The sequence below is a fragment of the Varanus komodoensis genome, unplaced genomic scaffold (genome assembly GCF_004798865.1).
Source record: "Varanus komodoensis strain SLA01 unplaced genomic scaffold, ASM479886v1 scaffold8, whole genome shotgun sequence".
Taxonomy (NCBI): domain Eukaryota; kingdom Metazoa; phylum Chordata; class Lepidosauria; order Squamata; family Varanidae; genus Varanus; species Varanus komodoensis.
This window is the reverse complement of record NW_025336481.1, coordinates 23,597,346-23,617,611: the sequence shown is the minus strand read 5'-3', so window position 1 is coordinate 23,617,611 and position 20,266 is coordinate 23,597,346. Positions and strand designations below refer to the sequence as shown.

Genomic DNA, 20,266 nt, shown 5'->3' with positions numbered 1-20,266 from the left:
AGTATCATTCACAGTTTAACTTTTGATGTATAACTGGTTGTTTAGCTGGTATTTAATGTTTACTGTATTTTTCTTATTGTGGTAAGCCACCTTGAAAATATGTTAAAGGGTAGCACAGAAATGGAATTATAAATAAATATTGGTATTCCAAACCCTACCTACCTGCTTGTTTTCTTGTGTATCCAACTCTCCCTTGCTGGAGTCTGAATTGGTATCATCATCTTCATCAGAGCTATTCATATCTCTCGGCATTATTTCATCATCCGAATGTACATGTTCCAGCACCAAATCAGAAACATCAAGTTCTGCTGCTGAGGACCTATGGTACAAAAGTGCTATATATCATAACTGCAGCTCTACCTAATTTTAGGATGAAGAGCTCATTACAGCTCATTACAGAAATTCAGTTCACAACACAATCCTAACACAATCACATAATCTAAAGACAGAGATAGAAATTTTCTATACTATACCCATGGTTGTATCACAGCTTCTACAATGGCAATCCAAGTGTCTTCAGAGATTGCATAGGTTGGTGGATGTCTTAATATACTCATCCAGCTGCTGATATCCATCTTTTTCATTTGCCCAGGAGAAAGCTGAGGCTCTCTTCATGTACTGATCTCTCTCTCTCTTTTTTTTCTTTTTGTTACAGAACGATGTAGATGACTGCTTTTTTGAAAGTGATGTCTTCATGGACATACTTTACAACAAAAAATATAGTTCTAGAAGACTAAGATAATTTTCCAAGACACAAACTAATTAAAATACATTCCACCTTAATAGCAATATTATCTATATAATTTTATTATATATTACATCGCATACATTTCAAATCAAACGTACCTCCTAAAAACCTTGATGAGATCTCTCTCTGACAACTGAAAAGATAACAGTTGGAATCACCATATTTCTAAAACCCAGGGTGCTGTCACTTCTTATTCAACAGATCTACCTTATTATGGTATTTGAGAGAAGCAGGCCTCACTGAGCTTATGAGCAAACATCTTTCTCTAACACTGTCAGATAATTTCTAAAAAAATTTTTAGTAGGGTATCAAGTGAATTTATTCTGAAGATAAAGCAGATAAACTAGGTATCTGTGTTAAAGAACAGAAGAGTATACACTAACTCAGCCAAAATGACAGCTTCAGGAGAAACAATTGTGTTGTGCAGAGCTAGTCTGCTGGAAATGAGCCATGAAAAGCAGAAGACATAAAACCTTTTGTAAGTCTAATAAGCTGATCATATATTCTCTGGCTCTAGAAACGTTCTAGAAAGTAGAAAAACATCTACTTCTGCTTCATTGACTATGCTAAAGTCTTTGATTGTGTAGATCACAACAAACTGTGGCAAGTTCTTAAAGAGATGGGAGTACCAGACCATCTTATTTGTCTCTTGAGAAACCTATATGCCGGTCAAGAAGCAACAGTGAGAACTGGACACGGAACCACTGACTGGTTCAAAATTGAGAAAGGAGTTCGGCAAGGCTGTATACTGTCGCCCTGCCTATTTAACTTATAAACTTATAACTTATTTAACTTGGACTGCAAGGCGATCAAACCGGTCAGTCCTGGAGGAGATCAACCCTGACTGCTCTTTAGAAGGCCAGATACTGAAGATGAAAATCAAATACTTTGGCCACCTAATGAGAAGGAAGGACTCCCTGGAGAAGGAAGAGCCTAATGCTGGGAACAATAGATGGCAAAAGAAGAAGGGGACGGCAGAGGATGAGGTGGCTAGATGGAGTCACTGAAGCAGTTGGTGTGAGCTTAAGTGGACACCAGGGGATGGTGGAGGACAGGAAGGCCTGGAGGAATGTTGTCCATGGGATCGCAATGGGTCGGACACAACTTCGTGACTAACAACAACAAAGGTTCTACCAAGTAGAAGCATCATCCTGATTACCATCTTTAGGCCTGTCATGGATCATGTACATACGGCAGCTATTCACCTATCTTGGAAGACCAGGTCTCAGCTAGTTTCAGTCAAAACAAAGATCCAAAAGGAACTTCTCCCTGCAATAATTGATATAGTCCTACACTTGAAATTATGCTCTGATATGGAAGAAAGCTCAAAAGTGAATTCTACTCTGAAACAGTAAGAGACATTACAAGGCCTTGTTAAAGCAGAAAGATGGGTAGAAATACTAAAACCCATTCCAGTCCCTGAGAAGACCTAAGCTCTGAGATACTGGTCTAGGATACAAATACCTGAGGTCTTATGTAAGGAAAGGATGCAGTGGGAGGTGGCAGAACTCTTTCCAGAAATATTAAACATTTAGGGGCTTTTCTAGGGAGAAGACACAACACACTGGCCTTATCCCAGAAAAAAGTATTTGGAGCATCACAGAAAGACAGCCAAAGATCTAGTTCACACATGGTTATGGTAAATTATATGTTCATTAAGCCATACAATTAACCTACAATTAATTGTTAAGTTTACTGTGGTTTGCTGAACCCACTATTAACCCAAAGGGTCCAGGTTCACAGGCTGCATTCACAATGACAGTGGCAGTTCACTCACAGCACCACATTAGTTCTTTAAGCATTTTCTAGTATGCTTGCTTTCTTATTGACAGCACTACTCTCATACCCCTTTGTCCTCAACCATTTTACACAAGCCATTTCAGTATTTTTGCAAAATTAATCAAAATATGCCAAGTTATATACATCATTTAAAATTCTATGCTCCCATATGACTGCGTCAAGCATTACCCCACATTAAGGATTTTCTTTTTCTTCTTCTTTTTTGGATGGGGTGGAGGTGGGGGAAGAAACTTCTGCATTCACAGTCATGTGAAACAAGTCACACTAAGTCACTGCACTGTTCTTTGAGTAAGAATACCCTGTCATAGCATGTGAGTCAGCTGTCTCACACAAACAGTGCCATTTCTGGTTCACTGAACCTAAATATCTTAATTTATGTGAAAATGTATCATCTGAAAAAAAAAATCACAATATAAATGTATTTTAGATCCTGCTTTATTGTTCACTTTAAGCTCAAGGCAGTTAACAAAAAGGAGAGCCACCTGTACAATTGATATATTTAGAAATATATTTCCTTGTTGTAATATCAGCAGCTCTCTTTTGTAGACCAAAGTATTACTTGACATTTTGCAGTAATTGCTCATCTTGAAGTTTCTCCCACTGAATCCAAAATCTGAAGAATCCTTCTCTCATTCATTAGCAGTGAATTGTTTAAGCACTTGTGATTAAACAATGAAGATTTAGGAGTGCCAATTATGCCTGGAAAAGGCTAAATATGTTCTTGGGGTTCATATTTATACAGACTCCTAATTTTAGAAAAAATAACAAAGGGAGAAGTTCTATGGCACTTAGACATTGCCTGAGGGGTCATAGGATCTTCAGATTCCCAGGTCCAGGCTCAGAGATACAAACTCAGGTCTGGGCTGACATGGAAAGAACTGCACCAGCTAACTGCTGAGGCTAGGAAAGCATCCATGGAGAAAGGTAGGTACAGGGAAGAGAGGGAAGGGTAGAAAATGGGGAAGGCCAAGTTTACAAGGTACACCAAAACCTCTCCAGCTTCCTTCTCTCTCCCTCTGAAATGCAATCAGCAGACTGATGAAAACAGCCATCCTACAAAAATTCAGAGTGAAAGGAGTTGGGAAGCAAAGATTGTTTCCATTGACCCTCCTGCTCTGTAGTGGATGAGTTTTGGGAGCTTTTACTCATCTGTACAGGACTGCACTCAAAGCACATAAAAATAGGTAACAGCCTGTAATACATTTAGGCATGCTACCATGCAGAGATTTCATAGAATACCCTAATATTTAATGGTACCAACAGCTGCACATGGGAACTGTTAAACCAAATGCCCCAAAGTTCGTGCATCTTTGAAATTTACACAGGAACAACCTATTAGTTTAACAAGGTTAGGCTAAATTTAACATTCTATACATATTTATTTAGAAGTAAATCCCATTTAATTTAATTGCAAACAAAGTGTACCAAAGCCATTATTCACCTCCCTGGGAAATGTAAAGAACTCTACTAGAGCACAGTCTTCTCCATGTACATCCCTTGCACTAATCCTTTTGATAAGATCTGTTTTAAAGCATTAGGTTTGTTCTGGCTATGCCCAAAAAATAAAAGAGTGAATACACAATTTCTGATCATTCCTTTTAACCTGTCTGTTCCCAAAAATGTTCACAGTGCAGTATTTCAGTAAACATTTTGAATAATCTCCTTAGCAAGTAAATAGTTCTTTGTTTCCACATTTGAAACACTGATAATATTAAAACAAACTTTCTATTTACTGTGTTTCCCCAAAAATAAGACACTGTCTTTTTTTTTTTTTTTTTGCTCAAAAAAACACATTAGGTCTTATTTTCGGGTAGGTCTTATTTTTTTTAATGTACAAAATGTACATTTAGTGTAAACCCTTCTGCTCTGCACTTTTCCGCTGTGCACGCTTCTGCTCTGCACTCTTCTGCTCTGCAGCTGCTCTGCACTTTTCTGCTCTGCATGCCAATTGTTGCCAAAAGCTGTATACACCGATCCTCTCCAGCGCCTGCTACCGGTACTGTCACTGGCAGCGGAGGAAGCAGAGGGGCATGAGCCCATGCTTCCTCTATAGTGCTGGCTCCTGTGACAGGCGGAGTGCATTTGATATCACTCCGCCTTTCACAGGAGCCAGGTCCATAGAGGAAGTATCCGCTTAAAACACTCTGCATCCTCCCACTGCGCCCTCTGCACCCAGCTGGCACTCTGCAAATAAGCAAAAAAAGTAAGACCTATTACCAATAATTTTTGGTAAAAGGTCTTACTTTTGGGGTAGGGCTTATATTATAGGACCTACCCCGAAATAAGACTAGGTCTTATTTTGGGGTAGGTCCTATTTTCAGGGAAACATGGTAGTTGCAATAAATTCCTCTTGAATCCATTCTGCCTAAGTGGGACAATTCAACAGACATTAACTACACAAACTTTTAGGCAAGAAGCTCCTGAGTGTTTAGGTTAGTACACTGGTACTATGATTAATTAATTTATTTAAATATTTAAATACCACCCCATAGGCTCTGGGAAGCTTACAAGAAATTAAAGCCAGCAGTGATTTAAATAGACTAAGAAAACATATTAAATAAAACTGACATGAGAACTAATCTGGGAAGGCTTATCAGAAGAGATACATCTTTAACTCCCTCTTAAAGGTGGGAATTTGGAAAATCAGAAGCATTTCTCTCCTGGCAGACCATTCCACAGCTTAGGGCAACCACTGAAAAAGTCATCTGGGTAGTTGACATTAATTTTACAAAACCAGACTTCAGAAGTTCATCCCCAGAGGACCTTAGCTGGCTGACACACTTCTAATCTTGGATTTGAACCCTTAATAGCAAGCACATCCTTTTTGTCTGGATTCAGCTTTATTTTGTTTTATTATAATTACTTTGTATTACAGGTAGATTAGGCAATCTATGGTCCCACAAAATGTATCTGTCTTATAACTTCCATAAACCTTTGCTGCTCCCACTTAACATTATTGAAACTAATCTGGCTATTAGTCAATGCAGGTACAATGCAGATCTATGCAATATCTTTGCTGCATTGGCAGCTATAGTGCACTGGGGCAGGGTGCCAAATAAGTTTCCTCTCCCTAATTAGGCTCCAAGTACTTGTCCTCTGGGTATGTCTGTGTGCAAATAGCAAACCAGTCAGCAAATTTCTCCATGTTTCAAAGAAGTTTTAATTTTCCCCTGACAGATAAATCAAATCTGATTTTCCCCAGAGGTTAGCATTCTTCCTTTGTTGAATGTTCAAGTTTTCACTACAGTTTTCACTATCACCATCAACATGGAAAATGTATTTAATATGAATAATATGAATGTTTCTTACCTCCAAAAGTTTCTGGTAATAGATTATGATTGCTTTACACATTGCAATGCATTCTTATTTTTAAGATTATGGCTATTTGTTTATTTCTGAGTAAATGTACTAAGCTTTTACATATCAGAAAACTATCATCATGCACATCCAAGCCATATTTGAAAAATAAAATAAAATAAATGTTCACTTTTTACAATCCAGCCTGAAACCAAATGTTTCAAAATCATGACTTTGCTTAGGTCATGTGAAACAGCAGACTAAATCAAGCTCATTTCATAGAAATGAAAGTATCCTAAACATTTTTAGGGCAAAGATAACTAAGACCACTTAATACAGTCTATTTCACACCTAATTCTAACATTCATGTGGGAACCTGTATGGCTGTACAGCCAAACTCAATGGTTACTTCAGGCACCAGACCTTTCTGAAACTCAGTCTGGCAATACTTCCTCTGGATTGCCAGCACCGCAGAGGATGTGCACAAGCGGCACATCACATTCGAGCAACCTCTGAGTCATTCCACATTAGCTACTCAAATCTAGCAATGCAACCAACATGGGTGTTGAAATAGCCAATCTAATAGCCATTTAATCTTCTTGAGAGATTCCTTGCAACAGTTAGCCCTTATTTGAAGGGTTCCCTGACCTATAGCAGGGAACCCAGCAAGACCTCTGAAAAAACAGATTGTCTCCCTCTCTCATCTATGCACACCTTGTATAAGTGGAGCAAAAAAGACAAATGTGGAGTATAATTGCTTCCAATGCCAAGGGCTGGAAATAAATATATAAAGGATGAGATAATTGACTCTAAAAAGTATCTAAAGCTACATTGCAGCAGATTAAATATGTAAAAGGAACCTGTTTAGCACTTTCAGACATATGTGAAAGGGTCTGACCCTTAAAGGAGGCTTAGAAATAATTTTAGATAGATTACCTGGGTGGCTAAAGTATATTTTAATAGCTGGGAATGAGATTGTGCTCTCCTCCCTTGTCACCTCCCTTTGCCAGTGCACCTATCTGGGCTGGATTAAAACATAGCTCTCTTTAGGTTTAGTAAAGTGAACTGTGGTTTGATATCAGTTTACCAATAAAAAACCTAAACTAAGATTTTGAAAAATATTCAATGTGCTGTGCTTTCTATCTAAATCCAGTTCTGACTGAGATAGCAATCCCTTAACATTTGCCTCAACAATGTTTATATGAGAACACTTGCCAATCAGAAGAACAATGAAAGATCTGTCATACTAACCTATTTTCTGAATCTATATGCGGTTAATAAAACAGCCAGAAATACAATGTAGGAATGCTAAAGGGGATCCAACATTTTCTTTAATATAATGTATAATTCCATACCAATTAGGTAATGGAATGATAGAAATAATAGATTTTCTCTCTTTCCCAACATTTGAGTAACTTCTTATCAAATAAGTGTTAAGTGCTAACTCCCCAAGTTTAAACATGTGTGGAGGATCAGGAAATATTCATGGGCAAACATGTCTAAATAATTTCCAAGTAAACATACTGGTCACAATATGAGCAACAGCAATAGAAGAGACATGTCTCAACACCATCAGGCTTTTGTCAGCTTTTGCTATCTTGCATTGCTTTGGGCCTTTCTATGTGCTAATGAAGCTATTCTTGCCTTGATGTGAACTTTCACTCCAATCCATTCTCTCAGCTAAAAACAAAGTGTTAAGTCAAGTTCTGTTCTCCTCCCAGCGACCCATAATCCTCAGGACTACTAAATGATGAAGGATTCTGTCCAGTCAAACACCTGGTCTAAATATATTTAACAACAGACAAACAGCTTACCATAACACAAAACTATTCCTAGATTGTGTCACTTCAGACTGCAAGAGATTGAACTCTCACCCACATACACACTCCTTTTCATTTTTAAAAAATGGCATTTTAGGGAGACAGCTAAGCTTTTGGAACTCTTCTCCTGTTTGTCTTTTCTTTGCGGGAAGTTTGTGTTTTGCTTTTAATAAAGGGGAGAATTAAATCACATGGCTCCCAGCTGTGGCATGAAATGATACTGTAGGAACAGTCTAGAACAATGGTGACGAACCTATGGCATATGTGCCAAGGCAGCCACGCAGAGCCCTCTCTGTTGGCACACGAGCCAAGTCGCCCCAACATTGCCCCAGCAGCCAAGCATTGGATAACAGCGCACATAGGGGCCACGTGCATGCTTGGAAAAGAGTAGTGGTGCCAGGCAATGATGTCCTAAGCCGCGGCACATTAGCCGCGACTTGTCTGAGCTTTTGCATGGCCCATCAGTGCACTGCTGTGTGTGTGTGTGTGTGTGTGTGTGTGTGTGTGTGTGTGTGTGTGTGTTTGCTGGGACTGGCTGTTTTCAGGTTTTATTGTAGTGTTGGCACTTTGTGATAAATAAGTGGGTTTTGGGTTGCAGTTTGGGCACTTGGTCTCTAAAAGGTTCACCATCACTGGGTTAGGGTTAGAAAAACGAGGTGTCCTGGCATGATTTTGATGGTTGGAATGTGTTTAGAATGGGCAGAAATGTTGAGCTGTGTGGAAAAAGCTACTCAAGGAAGACTTTTTCAAGATCGCTCTCTTTCAATGGTATATTACCCATATATTACAGTTAGGGGTGTGCACCAGGGCAGGGTCAGGGTTAGAAAACGAGGTGTCCTGGTTTCATTTTGATGGTTGGAATGTGTTTAGAATGGGCAGAAATGATGAGCTGTGCAGAAAAAGCTACTCAAGGAAGCCTTTTTCAAAATCACCCTCTTTTCAGTGGAACTTTAGCCCTATATTAGGGTTGCGGGGGGTGCACCAAGGTAGGGATGGGCCAGTTGTGACAAACCTATGGCACGCATGCCTCAGCAGGCACGCAGAGCCCTCTCTGTCAGCATACGAGCCAAGTCACACCAGTATCACCCCAGCAGCCGAGCACTGGATAACAGTGTACATATGGGCCATGTACATGCTCGGAAAGGAGTAGCGGCACCAGGTGATGATGTCACGTGCCATGACTCATTAGCCGCGACTTGTCCAAGCTTTTGCATGGTCGGTAAGTGCACTGCCTAGGATATATATATATTTGCTTGGGCTGGCTGTGAGTTGTTTTTTTTTTTAAACTAGAACCTCAGTTTTCAGGTTTTATTGCAGTGTTGGCACTTTGTGATAAATAAGAGGGTTTTGGGTTGCAGTTTGGGCACTCGGTCTCTAAAAGGTTTGCCATCACTGGTCTAGAATGAGCTGCTCATCTCAAAGGCTCCAGTTTGTGTCAGAAATTTAGTTCACCAAACCCACTTATATGACACATCTAGAAGAGTACACCACTTCAAAACAGTACAATTCTATGCATGTCTACACAAATGTATGCCCTCAGTCACTAACATCACTGAGGCTTATTCCAAGCTAAGTGAATATAGGATTGTAGAAAATTTCACCATAAGAAAAAGTGACTATCACTAATTTTTATTTCCCAAGCTTGCTGATATTAAAAATAACATGCAGGAAAGGGCTGCAGACCAATCATACAAATGGGCCTTTCATCCATGTTGATTATGTGTGACTTTACACTCTTAAATTATGATACTCTTCTATAATCATGTGGCAATACATTGCCATTACAGGAAGTTCATGTGGGGAGCAATGCTGGGGAGTATATAGCTATTTCTAGTGCTTCCTTCTCATTTGATGCAACAGCATAATTCTACACAGAAGAACGTTATAGATTCTATGGAGCACTTCCACATTCTATTACTGGCCTGTAGGGTTGGCTAATTTAGACCTTAGGGAAAAAATCGGTGCATTTCAATCCATGCCACTTTCACGTGTGTTTACTCATAAATTCAAGCATCCCATTTTCATGCTCAAACTATGACTTTTAATCCATGAAAACCGCTAATTTAAAATATTTGAAAGCACATATATAAAAAACCCTTTCAAAATATGCATTGTTTGAGCCAGAAACTCCACCCAAACATTTTAGAAATGTGTAATCTGTGGAATATCTAAATTTCAATCACATTGGTCTTGGAGAAGCTACATACTTTTATAGAGGATGACAATTATACAGCAGCTTTCAGAGATTTACTGTGTAGCACCAAACAAGAAACTTGGCTTTTCAGCAAAAAGAAATGCAATGCAAATTAAAGGCATAATCAGAGAGTATGTAACAGATTTTTAAAATTGCAACAGATTACAGCCATTTTAGTAATTACCCCTCACTCTTAGAAAAGGAGGCTATCACTTATATTTTCTTCCTCAACAGTTTGGAAATCATGAAGCTTCTTCCTCTAAAAGCTGAATGGTAACATTCTTGTTAAGCAGACTAGCAAATCTGTGATGAAAGCTTTTTCTTACTTAAATCTTTTGGTCTTAACATGTGAGTTTCCTAAGAGAATGAATTACTGAAAGTTTACTCACATACATATAGAAAGCACTTCAAGCATCTTTTCTCCTGCATGAAATGTTATTACACTGTTTTCCAAAGTGTATGGTTCAAGAGTTTGGAGTGATGGTAGAATGAGCTTGTAACTCATCACATTGACTTTTTGGTTTCCTCCTGGAGAAATGTGTGGACTGATAAGAGGAACATATCCATATGGGTTTTGCATGCTAGGAAAACAGCTCTTCTGCCAGCTACTTCATACAACCCCAACAGATAATGGGAGTTGAACTTCAAAACACAAAGAGGGCACCAGATTAGGAAGACTACCATACAATGCAATCAAGACAAACTTGAATCTATCCAAATGCCATTCACCAAATCTTCAACAGAATAGCTAAGTTCACACAATCACCATGGCGTAAACAGCAACAGTAGCTTGTTCAAGCAACAGTGCATGCTGGGCACCATTTGCCTAGTTACACAGCCAGACATGGTTTGTCCAAACCCAGAAGGCATGAATTTTTTGAGGGGAACAACTCTCAAATAACCCATGGTCTTGGAACAGAGGAACATAAAATTTGGGTGAGAGAACATTAACAAAAGTGTTTAACTGAATATGTATGGAAGCAACCAATTAGCTTCCTGGTTGAACCATGCATGGGTGCAAATCATGAGAGGCTATGGCCACATCATGCACACAGTTCAGTTCTTGAAAGGCTGCAGATAGAATGTGACCAACCCTTGAGCATAGAACCTTGAGAATACTACACACATACTTTATGACCTTTCCACTACAGTGTCTTACCTGCCAAATTCTGAACAGCTCCTTGTAGGTTCATACAGGTCTTCCACCTCATATACATTTGCATCATGGTCTTCAAGACTCCTGGAACTGTGCCACTCAAAACAAGGGTTTTTGTCAATGGATGCAAAAGGTAGATTCTCATAATCTGGGATTTCTTCATAATGGCTCACATTTTCATATTCTGGTATGCAGTCATGTGTGGGAGAATTCAAGTGTCCTTGTGATGTGAGGTTTTGTTCATCTAAAGACTTTGATCTCTGGTTGTTTTTCATTTCATCCTGATGCTTGAATCTTTGCTTTTCCTTTTGCGAGGATAAGCCACCCATTTCTGCAGAATGTGCCTTTGAAGGCTTATTTTTTCTTCCACTTGTTATACTGGATACATTATGATTTTTGCTAGGTCCTTCTGTGCTAGAAAAAGTAACAGTAGCATCATCTGTTGATTGGCTGCCTTTGGTCAAAAATTTCTGGAAGTCACTTTTCATTATGGAAACAGAAAGTTTCATATTTAAGAATTTCTTTAATGAATTTTTCTTTTGAGGCTCTTTTGGTGGCTTGTGTATTCTCACTGTATCCACTGAAGACAAGGATTTGGCTCGGGGTTTTGTCACAACACCTGGAAGTTCAGAGTTTTTTGCATTCTTGGTGTTTTTTAAGGCTTCTGGTTTGCCTGAAAATGGAAGAATAGGATGAGGTAATTTCCAAACAGGTTTCTCCAAACATGATTTTGGAGTATCACAGAGTAGCAAAGAACTTTGTTCTTTGGTTGACACATGCCTTATATGAGGCCCCTCCAAAGGAGATCCTGAAAGTTTCTCTTCATTGGAAAGGTAAACACTCCTCTCTAAAAGTTCTGCTGATGCAGCTTTTTTCAATAGTCCAGCTGCAGGGATGCTGTGCCTTTGAGGTTTTTTAGGAATGTTTCTAGGAGAACTTTTGCCTTTTAAGCTGGCATCTGTATCCTCCTTCTTTTGTATAGATTCATGAAGGTTCTCAAAGGCAGGCAAATGCTGATTGCATGATAACTTTATTTGTTTAGGCAAACTCATAGAAAGATTACTACATCTTATAAAGCTAGCTTCATTGTTATTAGCAACCAACATACTGGCATCTTCCATTATATCAGCAGAAGGATTTATTTCATTACATTCCAAAGAACCTTCAGTGCTTTCTGTATGGCAAGAGCTTTCATGTAGAACCTCAGGCAAGTGGTTTTGTTCTTTGGTATCAGCAGAGTCCTTTTGTAGATGCATTTTTCCAGCAGAATGTGAAGCTATGTCTGATTTTTCAGCTGCATGCGTAACTTCTTCATTTTTATACGATATACTTTGAAGAACACTAATTTTTGCTGCTTTTCTAGCACTGCACTCAGAAAACACAGCAGAACTGCACTCTGAAGCTATGAGTTCTTTCAGTCCTTCTCCTGGCATATCTATGCCATCTTGGCGGACTAGACAAGGAGCACGTAATTTTCTTGGTTTTGGAATTGGGAAAGATTTATTTAAAGTACAGTGCATTCCAGATGAAGACAACGATTCATCACCCTCTTTTTTGTTAGTGCCTGTAGACAAATCATCACTATCCACTTTTTCCAAAGTTGTTGGATCAAGTGAGAAGCAGCAACTGTTGATGTTTTCAGTCAAAAAAGGAGCTTCTGTCATTTCAGATTCAACACTAGCTATTTTTGTATGGTTATCTGGATGGTTCATAACATCCTCAAAATCAGATGAAGCAGGCACAAGGTCTGCTAATGCTAAATTAATGTCATTGTTAGAACCACTAATGTTTTCTTTTCCAACTGGATTCAAAGGCTTCTGCATCAAAAAACTGTTACTTTGGGTGAGAACGTCTTTGAGTTTTTCCTCTAGGAAATTAGCCTTTAAGACAACCCTATTTTTATTTTTTTCATTATGGTTATCAAATATCATCTTAGTTTTCATTGAGGATGATGGTTGTTCACCCATATCAATGTTCTCTAGGTTTTCCAACTGTTCAAAAATGGTTGCATTTTTGCAGGTCTTCTCTCCATTCCCAAATTTATGAATACATTCAAAATTGCATGAACATACTGATATAATATAAGCAGCATTGTCTCTTCGGCCTCCATTTGTGTAATCCAAATGAACAAAGTACTCAGAAGAGTCCCTTTTGTGCTCCTCTAAACTCTTAGAACTTTTCCTCAAAGACAATGGTGCAGTTTTAACCTCAGCAACAGATGTGCTTTTGAGGACCTTTGGTTTTGGTGCTATTGCTGGTTTTGTTTTCTTTGTGGGTTGCAAGATATCAGCAAGAACAACATCTGGTTTTGGTGCCACTGGTGGTGGGACTACTTTGTGTCCTACCACAAATTTTGGTTTTGGGGCCACTGGTGGCTTCTTAATTTCTAGAAAGGAGTGAAGGAGAATATGGGGGGGGGGAGAGAGAGAGAGATTAGATTATGATGATATATTGGTTATGATGGTTATATACAGAGCATAGTTATACATATTTAAAGCAGACATTGCTATTTTCATGGAAGTTTAAGCTATTAATGGCTACTAGTCACTAAGACTATATATCACCTCCACAGTAGGTGTCTTCCAATACCAAGTACTGTGGAACTTGGGTGGAATGTTGCTGTTGTACTCATTCTGTTTGTGGGGTTTCCCACAGGCATTTGGTTGATCGGTGTAAGAACAGAAATCTAGACTAGACTTGGGTCCTTTTTTCCTCCTCTTTTCTCATTTTTATTTTGTGCTATTTTTCATCACTTTCAAATTCAAGCAAGGAGGAGAACAGTTCGGCAAACTTGAATCTCTTATTCAACAGAGACGGGTGCAATCCTATGCATGTTTAGAGGGGGGAAATGTCCTGCAATTTCAAGCATGGCTAGCTAGGGCATGGTGAGAGAAGTGGTCTGTTTTCTGTCTAAATACATATAGGATAGAACACTTACAGAGTGATAAGAAGGAAGGCTAACCAGACCCAGTTGCGAATAATTTTCTTTCAGTGTTTGACTTACCAGATATGCAAGAATGAAAACCAAGCATAATTATTACAATTTTATTATTTAAAGCAAGTATTCCATACAAAATTGTAGAACTGATTTTAAAACTGATGTTTACAATCATTGTATTTATTTGCTGCCTAACAGCCAGAATTCTCTGGATAGTTCACAAAGCAAAAAACTTTCATTCCACAATATATTCACATATTCTTGCTTGACTGCATTTTGTTCCACTAATTCCCCCCTGCCTCCCCGAAAACATTAAAGTTAGCTCTGCAAATAAGTTAGTGACACTATAGTTACTCAACAACAAACACTTTTATTTGATTGTCTGCATATATGGTTATGATTTGTTTGTGGTATAAAAGAAAAATAGAACTATCAGAACAACTAACTGCCATTGTCAGGTAGCTCACCTGAAACACAGTTACAGCACCTGTCCCTTCTTTCTGTAGTCTGGGATAGCAAGACCACCTGCAGTCCTATGCAAAAAGAAGTAAAAGGTGTATAGCCAAGCAGCAGAACAAGTGATTGTCTGCAATCAGGAGAGTAAGATAGAATAAAAAGTTAGAGGAACAAGTGTAACATCCTGTTTTGGGGGCAGAGGGTAAAAAGGATGCTCTGTGTGCTATGCATAATATTATGTGCCTGCAGAAGCTAAAATAAGCTTAACTGCTTATATTATATTCCTTTCTGTAATCCGCCTCATGAATATTCTACTAGAAATATTCATTCAAACTCAATCAAATTAAGCTTCCCTGTTGGATAAACTTATACAAATTCACATTCATATAGAACATCCTGCTTGGGTTGATAATTACTAGGATGAAATCCTCCTCAACCACAAAGCCATGGTCTAGTCATAGTGGCAGGAGACATGGGAAGGAATTTTAAGACTAACCCCCATGCATTCAAGGAAGCCACAGACAACTGGACTAAGATCCTTCTCACATGTAGAATCTCTATATTTGTTAATCAGTACAAGCATAAAGCAGTGGTAGGCCTCTGTGGGTGGCCCAGGGATGCCCCACATAAAGGCTTCAAAAAAGAAGAAACTGTTTTCCTGTCAAAAGTTGGCAGCAAACCACTCTTTTGCAATAAAGAACACTATAAGGATTCAATGTAGCTTGTTTCCAAGCTAAGTTCAATACTTTTGTCACTCCGTTGTGACCACAGAACAAAAAAGGGCCAAATTTCACTTGCAAGTAAGCTAAATTTGGCTCTTTTGGCATTGTTTCCACTACAGGTTTTATTTGGGAGGCAGTTAAAAATTGTGGTGTTCATTGGGGCAGCAGAGCCTATCCCAGGCAGGCCACAGGGACCACATGTGGCCTGCAGACTCTGCATTCCCACTCATAATGTAAAACTACTTCATATGCTGATTAAATGTACAGACACTGGAGCAGGGGAGAGTTATTGGCCTGTGAGGCAACAGAGCAAGACTGTTTAAGCACAAATCCAGCCTGCTGGGTTTGCATGAATACCCCTTATCTCCTGCCTCAAAGATCTCTAGCAATAAAATGATGATGGAGAGACTAGGCATGCCATTCTGAATGCAAACACATAAACTTTAGCAATTTGGTGGTAAACAAACGGGTGTTTAAAACCAGATGATTTAAATCCCAACAGTGGCTCCCTGTTCGCTTCTCAGATCTAGCAGACGTTTCTTGCTCTTGCTTTCAAAGTCCTCCAAGATTTTGCTTCTCACTTATGCTTTTGCTCTTATTTTCAAGTTCTATCACCCTTGGTCTTCCAAAGGTCTCCTGCTCCCTGAAAAGGTTCAGCCCTGTTTTGTTCCTGTTGCCTTACATGCTTGGAACTATCTCCCAGAGCACCAGGGTGATAACACCTTTTTTACTTTGTTAGCAGGGTGCTTCTGTTAGAGCAGGCCCAGCAATTTCCATAATATCAATAGCCAGCAATCATGGAGGCTTTAAGAGAAACTTGCATTGCGCCAAGGCAGGAAACTGTGGCCTTAACAAAGGAGATTACTCAGCAGTTTTATGTCACGTAGACAGGGCTAGATCTAGCATGACCAACCAATCAATGCTGTGAACACATGCATGCGCGCACGCACACACACACACACAACAGGCTAGAAGAAAAATTAATCAAACATGCCAAAAATTATTCCCAATAACTTCACACATCTCATTCAGCCACCTTCTAAGGTTTTGTCTTGTTTTGATAAAATGTGTGAGAAGCTTTGTGTAATTTGAAGGGTTTGGGGCAGAGGCTGAGGGCACTGACAAGAATGCAGGAGAATGGCAGTGATCCCTAGCAGTGGAGGAAAGCAACAAGGACAAATGGAGGTGACAGCAAAAAATGAAGAATGACATAGACAAAACACTGACAATATAGGAATATTGAGAGCCAGTGTGGTGGGTTAAGAGCTGGCACTGGGACTCAGACGATCTGGTTCTAGTCCCCGCTCAGCCATGGAGCCAACTGGATGACCTTGGGCCAGTCACAGACTCTCAGCCCAACCTACCTCACAGGGTTGTTGTTGTGGGGATAAGATGGAGGAGAATGATGTAAGCTGCCTTGAGCCCTTTGTAGGAAAAAGGCAGGATATAAATCGAAAAACAAATAAATAAATATGGCTTTACTGAACTAAACATGGGAAATGTGTACAAACTGTGTAGCACAGCAGGAAAACAGTAATCTTTCAATTCCTTTGCCACTGTCTTCTACCTCAGGGTTTCCTTGCTAGAGAACACTTTTCTTTATAAAGAATGCTTCACTTTATACTTCATTCTTGAAACAAAATGTCATTGTCCTTTTAAATTTAATCCTTCCTTCTCTCTTAATAGCAACCATTCACTCCTGCATATTTGAGTAGGTGCAAAAAAAATTAAGTAAAAGTAAAAAAAACTTGTGGATGTATAAAAGATATTCTTTGGTGTCCTTTCCTCATGATTCCTAGGGGAAAAATTCAATACTGAGAAAGGATGAGAGAAAATGGCAGCCACACTATTGAGGTCATAAATGGTGACAGAGCTTTTTCATTGCCCTTGCTGACCAGCTCTTTCTATTGCCAGCTGTCAGATGTAGATAACAGTGAGCAGAAGCATAAAAATTGCAAAATCTCATGGTAGCGCAGTAGAATGGAGGAGAAAATTTGCACAATTTCAAGACAGAAAAGAGAAGTGTGATGATGCCTTCCAGCAGATTATTTCAGTGCCAAACTGGAAGATATGACAAGATAAAGGAAGAGATAAGGGAAGGTTGGCTAAACTGTGGACAAGTGATCTTTGGCCCTTGTGCAAGAGCCCCTGCCCCCCTTTTTAAAAAAGCTCACAAATGCATTCCCACATGTATAAGGCTCCAAAATTATTTCTTTTTTGTGAACGGATGTAGGAGGGAAAATCAGCTTCAGAATGAGTACTGATACAGGGAGTAAGGAAATGAAGATTTCTGTTGCAAAGCCCCCTGCGTTATGGGTTGCAGTGGGCTGGTGGACTGGGAAGGTCTGAAGGAGAAACAAGCACAGGAAACCACCAACCAGGCACTTCTCTGTCGTGAGTAACAGACAAGCCATCTGAGCCATGGAAGGCAAACTTGCTACGGCTTCTTTCCAGAGTGGCCCACCATGACATGTGAGCACACCCACTGTTTCAGGATCAGCTTAAATCTCCCACCTTTTGACAGCACAAACTTCCCTAAAATCCATTCCCCTTATTCTGTCAAGGCCACCCCAAATCTTCCCCCCACTTTTCATAACAGCATAAGAGACTCCAATTTAGCTATTCCACACCTCTACTTCACACTCAGAAGCTCAGCCCTTTTTAGTCTGATAAAGCACACATGTCTGTAGCTTGGTGCAGATTATACACATTTATAAAGAAGCCACTACCTTCTAATGTCCTCAAACTAACATATATTTGAAATTCTTGTCATCTGAACCCCTGCCCCTGTTTCCTACATCTCCTCTCCTCAAATATTTTCTCCCAGTCAAGGTCAGTCAGATCCACTTGCTTTCTTAAAACAACTAGTCTTCGCAAAATAAAGTTCTTCAAACAGAAAAGTAACTTTAGAACACTCCGAAAATAACATCAGTCTCAAGCACACGAGAATTACATAAAGTGATAAGGTAAAAAGGGAAAAAATCAGATCACAATGAGAGGGTCTTCTCTGTGACCTGCACCCAAATGGTGGAATTTTCTTTCTTAGTTGGATTCTTCCCATTGACGTCCCATTATCTGGTCAAGATGTTTTTAATCCTCTGGAATAGGTTGGATTTTAATACGCTGTTGCTCCAGGCTGTTTTTAAGGCATTGTAGCATTGTTTCTTATTAATTTATTTTATTCAAATATTTTTAGACTTCATCCTTTTAGATAACAGGGTGGTATACAATGAGCATGACTAAATGAGCCACGCCAAGATAAAAATACACTGGTTTTGGTCGGGAGATGTTTCTGAAAGTATTGTGAGTGGAATAGACAGGCTATATATATATATATTTAAAATAATAAACTGTGTTAAGCAGATGGTGTCCACAGCAAGAAACTTCAATAGGTTGTATATAGTGGTTTCTTGTTTTCTCAACAACAACTACAAGTAGTACTGTTTTAAGGAATGGTGTCTTATTTACCTACAGCAGATGACAAAAGCCAAACATACAAAATCTGTCACATCTTAATGAACTCCAAAGCATTTCTCTCTTGAAGTCTTGTAAAAAGTGAATATAAACTGTAATGAACAATATCCTGAATTGCTCCTACAAACACACAGGAATTGATTTACTGGCATTTTAGCATCATTCATCCGAATAAGCCAACAGTATTGCTTCAAAATGAAATCTCGTAAAAGCTTTTATCTGAGAGTGCATGTTGAAGATAGTTTTGTTGGATGTGGTCCATTTTTGATGAAATCAATATTTTCAATATTCCATTCTTATCTAAATGGTTTCCATATCCAAGCAACTACCACACCTTATATCTGATTTCTAATTAGTTTGGTTGCTCTTGCTGTATCCTCTGTGATCAACATAACTGTATGTAGAGCATAAGCTAAAAGCAACCTTTCAAACCATTTATTTCAGCAATTTATCACCTGCTAACTATTGCCAGAGTCACTTTGGCAGGCAAAAATCTGCAGCTTTTACCCATTTAAGGGTAGCTTCGTGAGCTCTTAATGGAAAGGAGTCCTACTTCTGCTCATGACATGTATTACTTATTTAATCTATTTAAATAAGCCATCCACAAGACATTTGTGATTTATTTATTTTTAAAAAATTAATACTGTCATTCATAAAAATCTCATGATGGTTTATTGAATTTTTAAAAACCCAGTTAATTCAACAATTAAACAATTAAAATCTCCTCAGTGCCAGAAATTGAATCCAAAGTAATTAAAAAACCATTTAACAATGTAAAGACTGGGTAAATAAAAGGCTTTTGGCCTGGTTCAGGAACAAATAAAGTGTCGGCACCAAGCACACTTCTCTAGGGAATGAGTTCCATAATTGAGGCGCTATAGCAGAAAAGGCCCTCCTCCTCTTAACAGCCCTCCTTACCTCTTTTAAGGAAGACTCTCAGAGGAAGACCTCCACGGATGATCTTAAGGTCTGGGCAGGTTCATACAGAAGGAGACATTCTGTCATATAACCAGGCCCTAAACTGTTTAGGGCTCTATATGTCATCATTAGCACCTTAAATCAGGCCCAGACTTCAACTGGTAGCTGGTGGAGCTGATATAGGACCGGCTTAATACGACCAGAGTTTTTTGTTCTTTCACCAACTGCCACCATGCTGGTATTATTGTAATGTACAGGGATGTGTTCTTGTTGAGAGCAGACTTTCCTACCTGAGATAAAGGAGAACTCTAAACTTTTTGCTAACCCTTTTGCAGTTAAAAGTCAACTTTTCTACCCCTTCCTCTATGGAACTTCTATGCTTAAACACAAAGAACTGTCAGCTGGCTGTGAGAAAAAAATGAGATTTTTTGGTAATGGCTAAGGCCCATGTTCTCCACTTCTCAAGACTCTCCTCTGCAGTTTGCAAAATCTGGGACATTACGCAAAAGAAACCTGAATAAGTGTAATCAGCTCAAACATTCCAACATTCAGCTCAGTGGTTTCCTTAAAGTACAGGACAAACAAGTTCAGACATGGTAATTCCTCACCCATGTCTTGAAGAGAGTGTTCACCTTCCAAGACTAGGCTTTGCCAGTCATAAAGCAGTGGCATAAATGAAGGAGCCTGTAGCAAGCTAGGAAACAATCCAAACAGAATAAAACATAGATCTATTTCCCAAATGA

At 39.0% G+C, this 20,266-nt stretch overlaps 1 protein-coding gene across 4 annotated transcripts in view; it reads right to left on the bottom strand.

Moving 5' to 3' along the window:
* FGD6 (FYVE, RhoGEF and PH domain containing 6) overlaps positions 1-20,266 on the bottom strand; it is a 63,338-nt gene that overhangs the window by 34,578 nt on the left and 8,494 nt on the right. For 3 of the 4 annotated variants that reach the window (XR_006417121.1, XM_044455529.1, XM_044455531.1), the window contains exons 2-4: positions 14,421-14,486; positions 11,019-13,401; positions 163-319 (exon numbers count right to left, since the gene is read on the bottom strand). Coding sequence is in view for 3 of the 4 variants with exons in the window: in XM_044455529.1 (XP_044311464.1) it covers positions 163-319; positions 11,019-13,401; positions 14,421-14,486 (2,606 nt within the window). In the remaining variant the exon portion in view is untranslated. The remainder of the gene's footprint in view (positions 1-162; positions 320-11,018; positions 13,402-14,420; positions 14,487-20,266) is intronic. The other variant, XM_044455530.1, reaches the window with a different exon arrangement.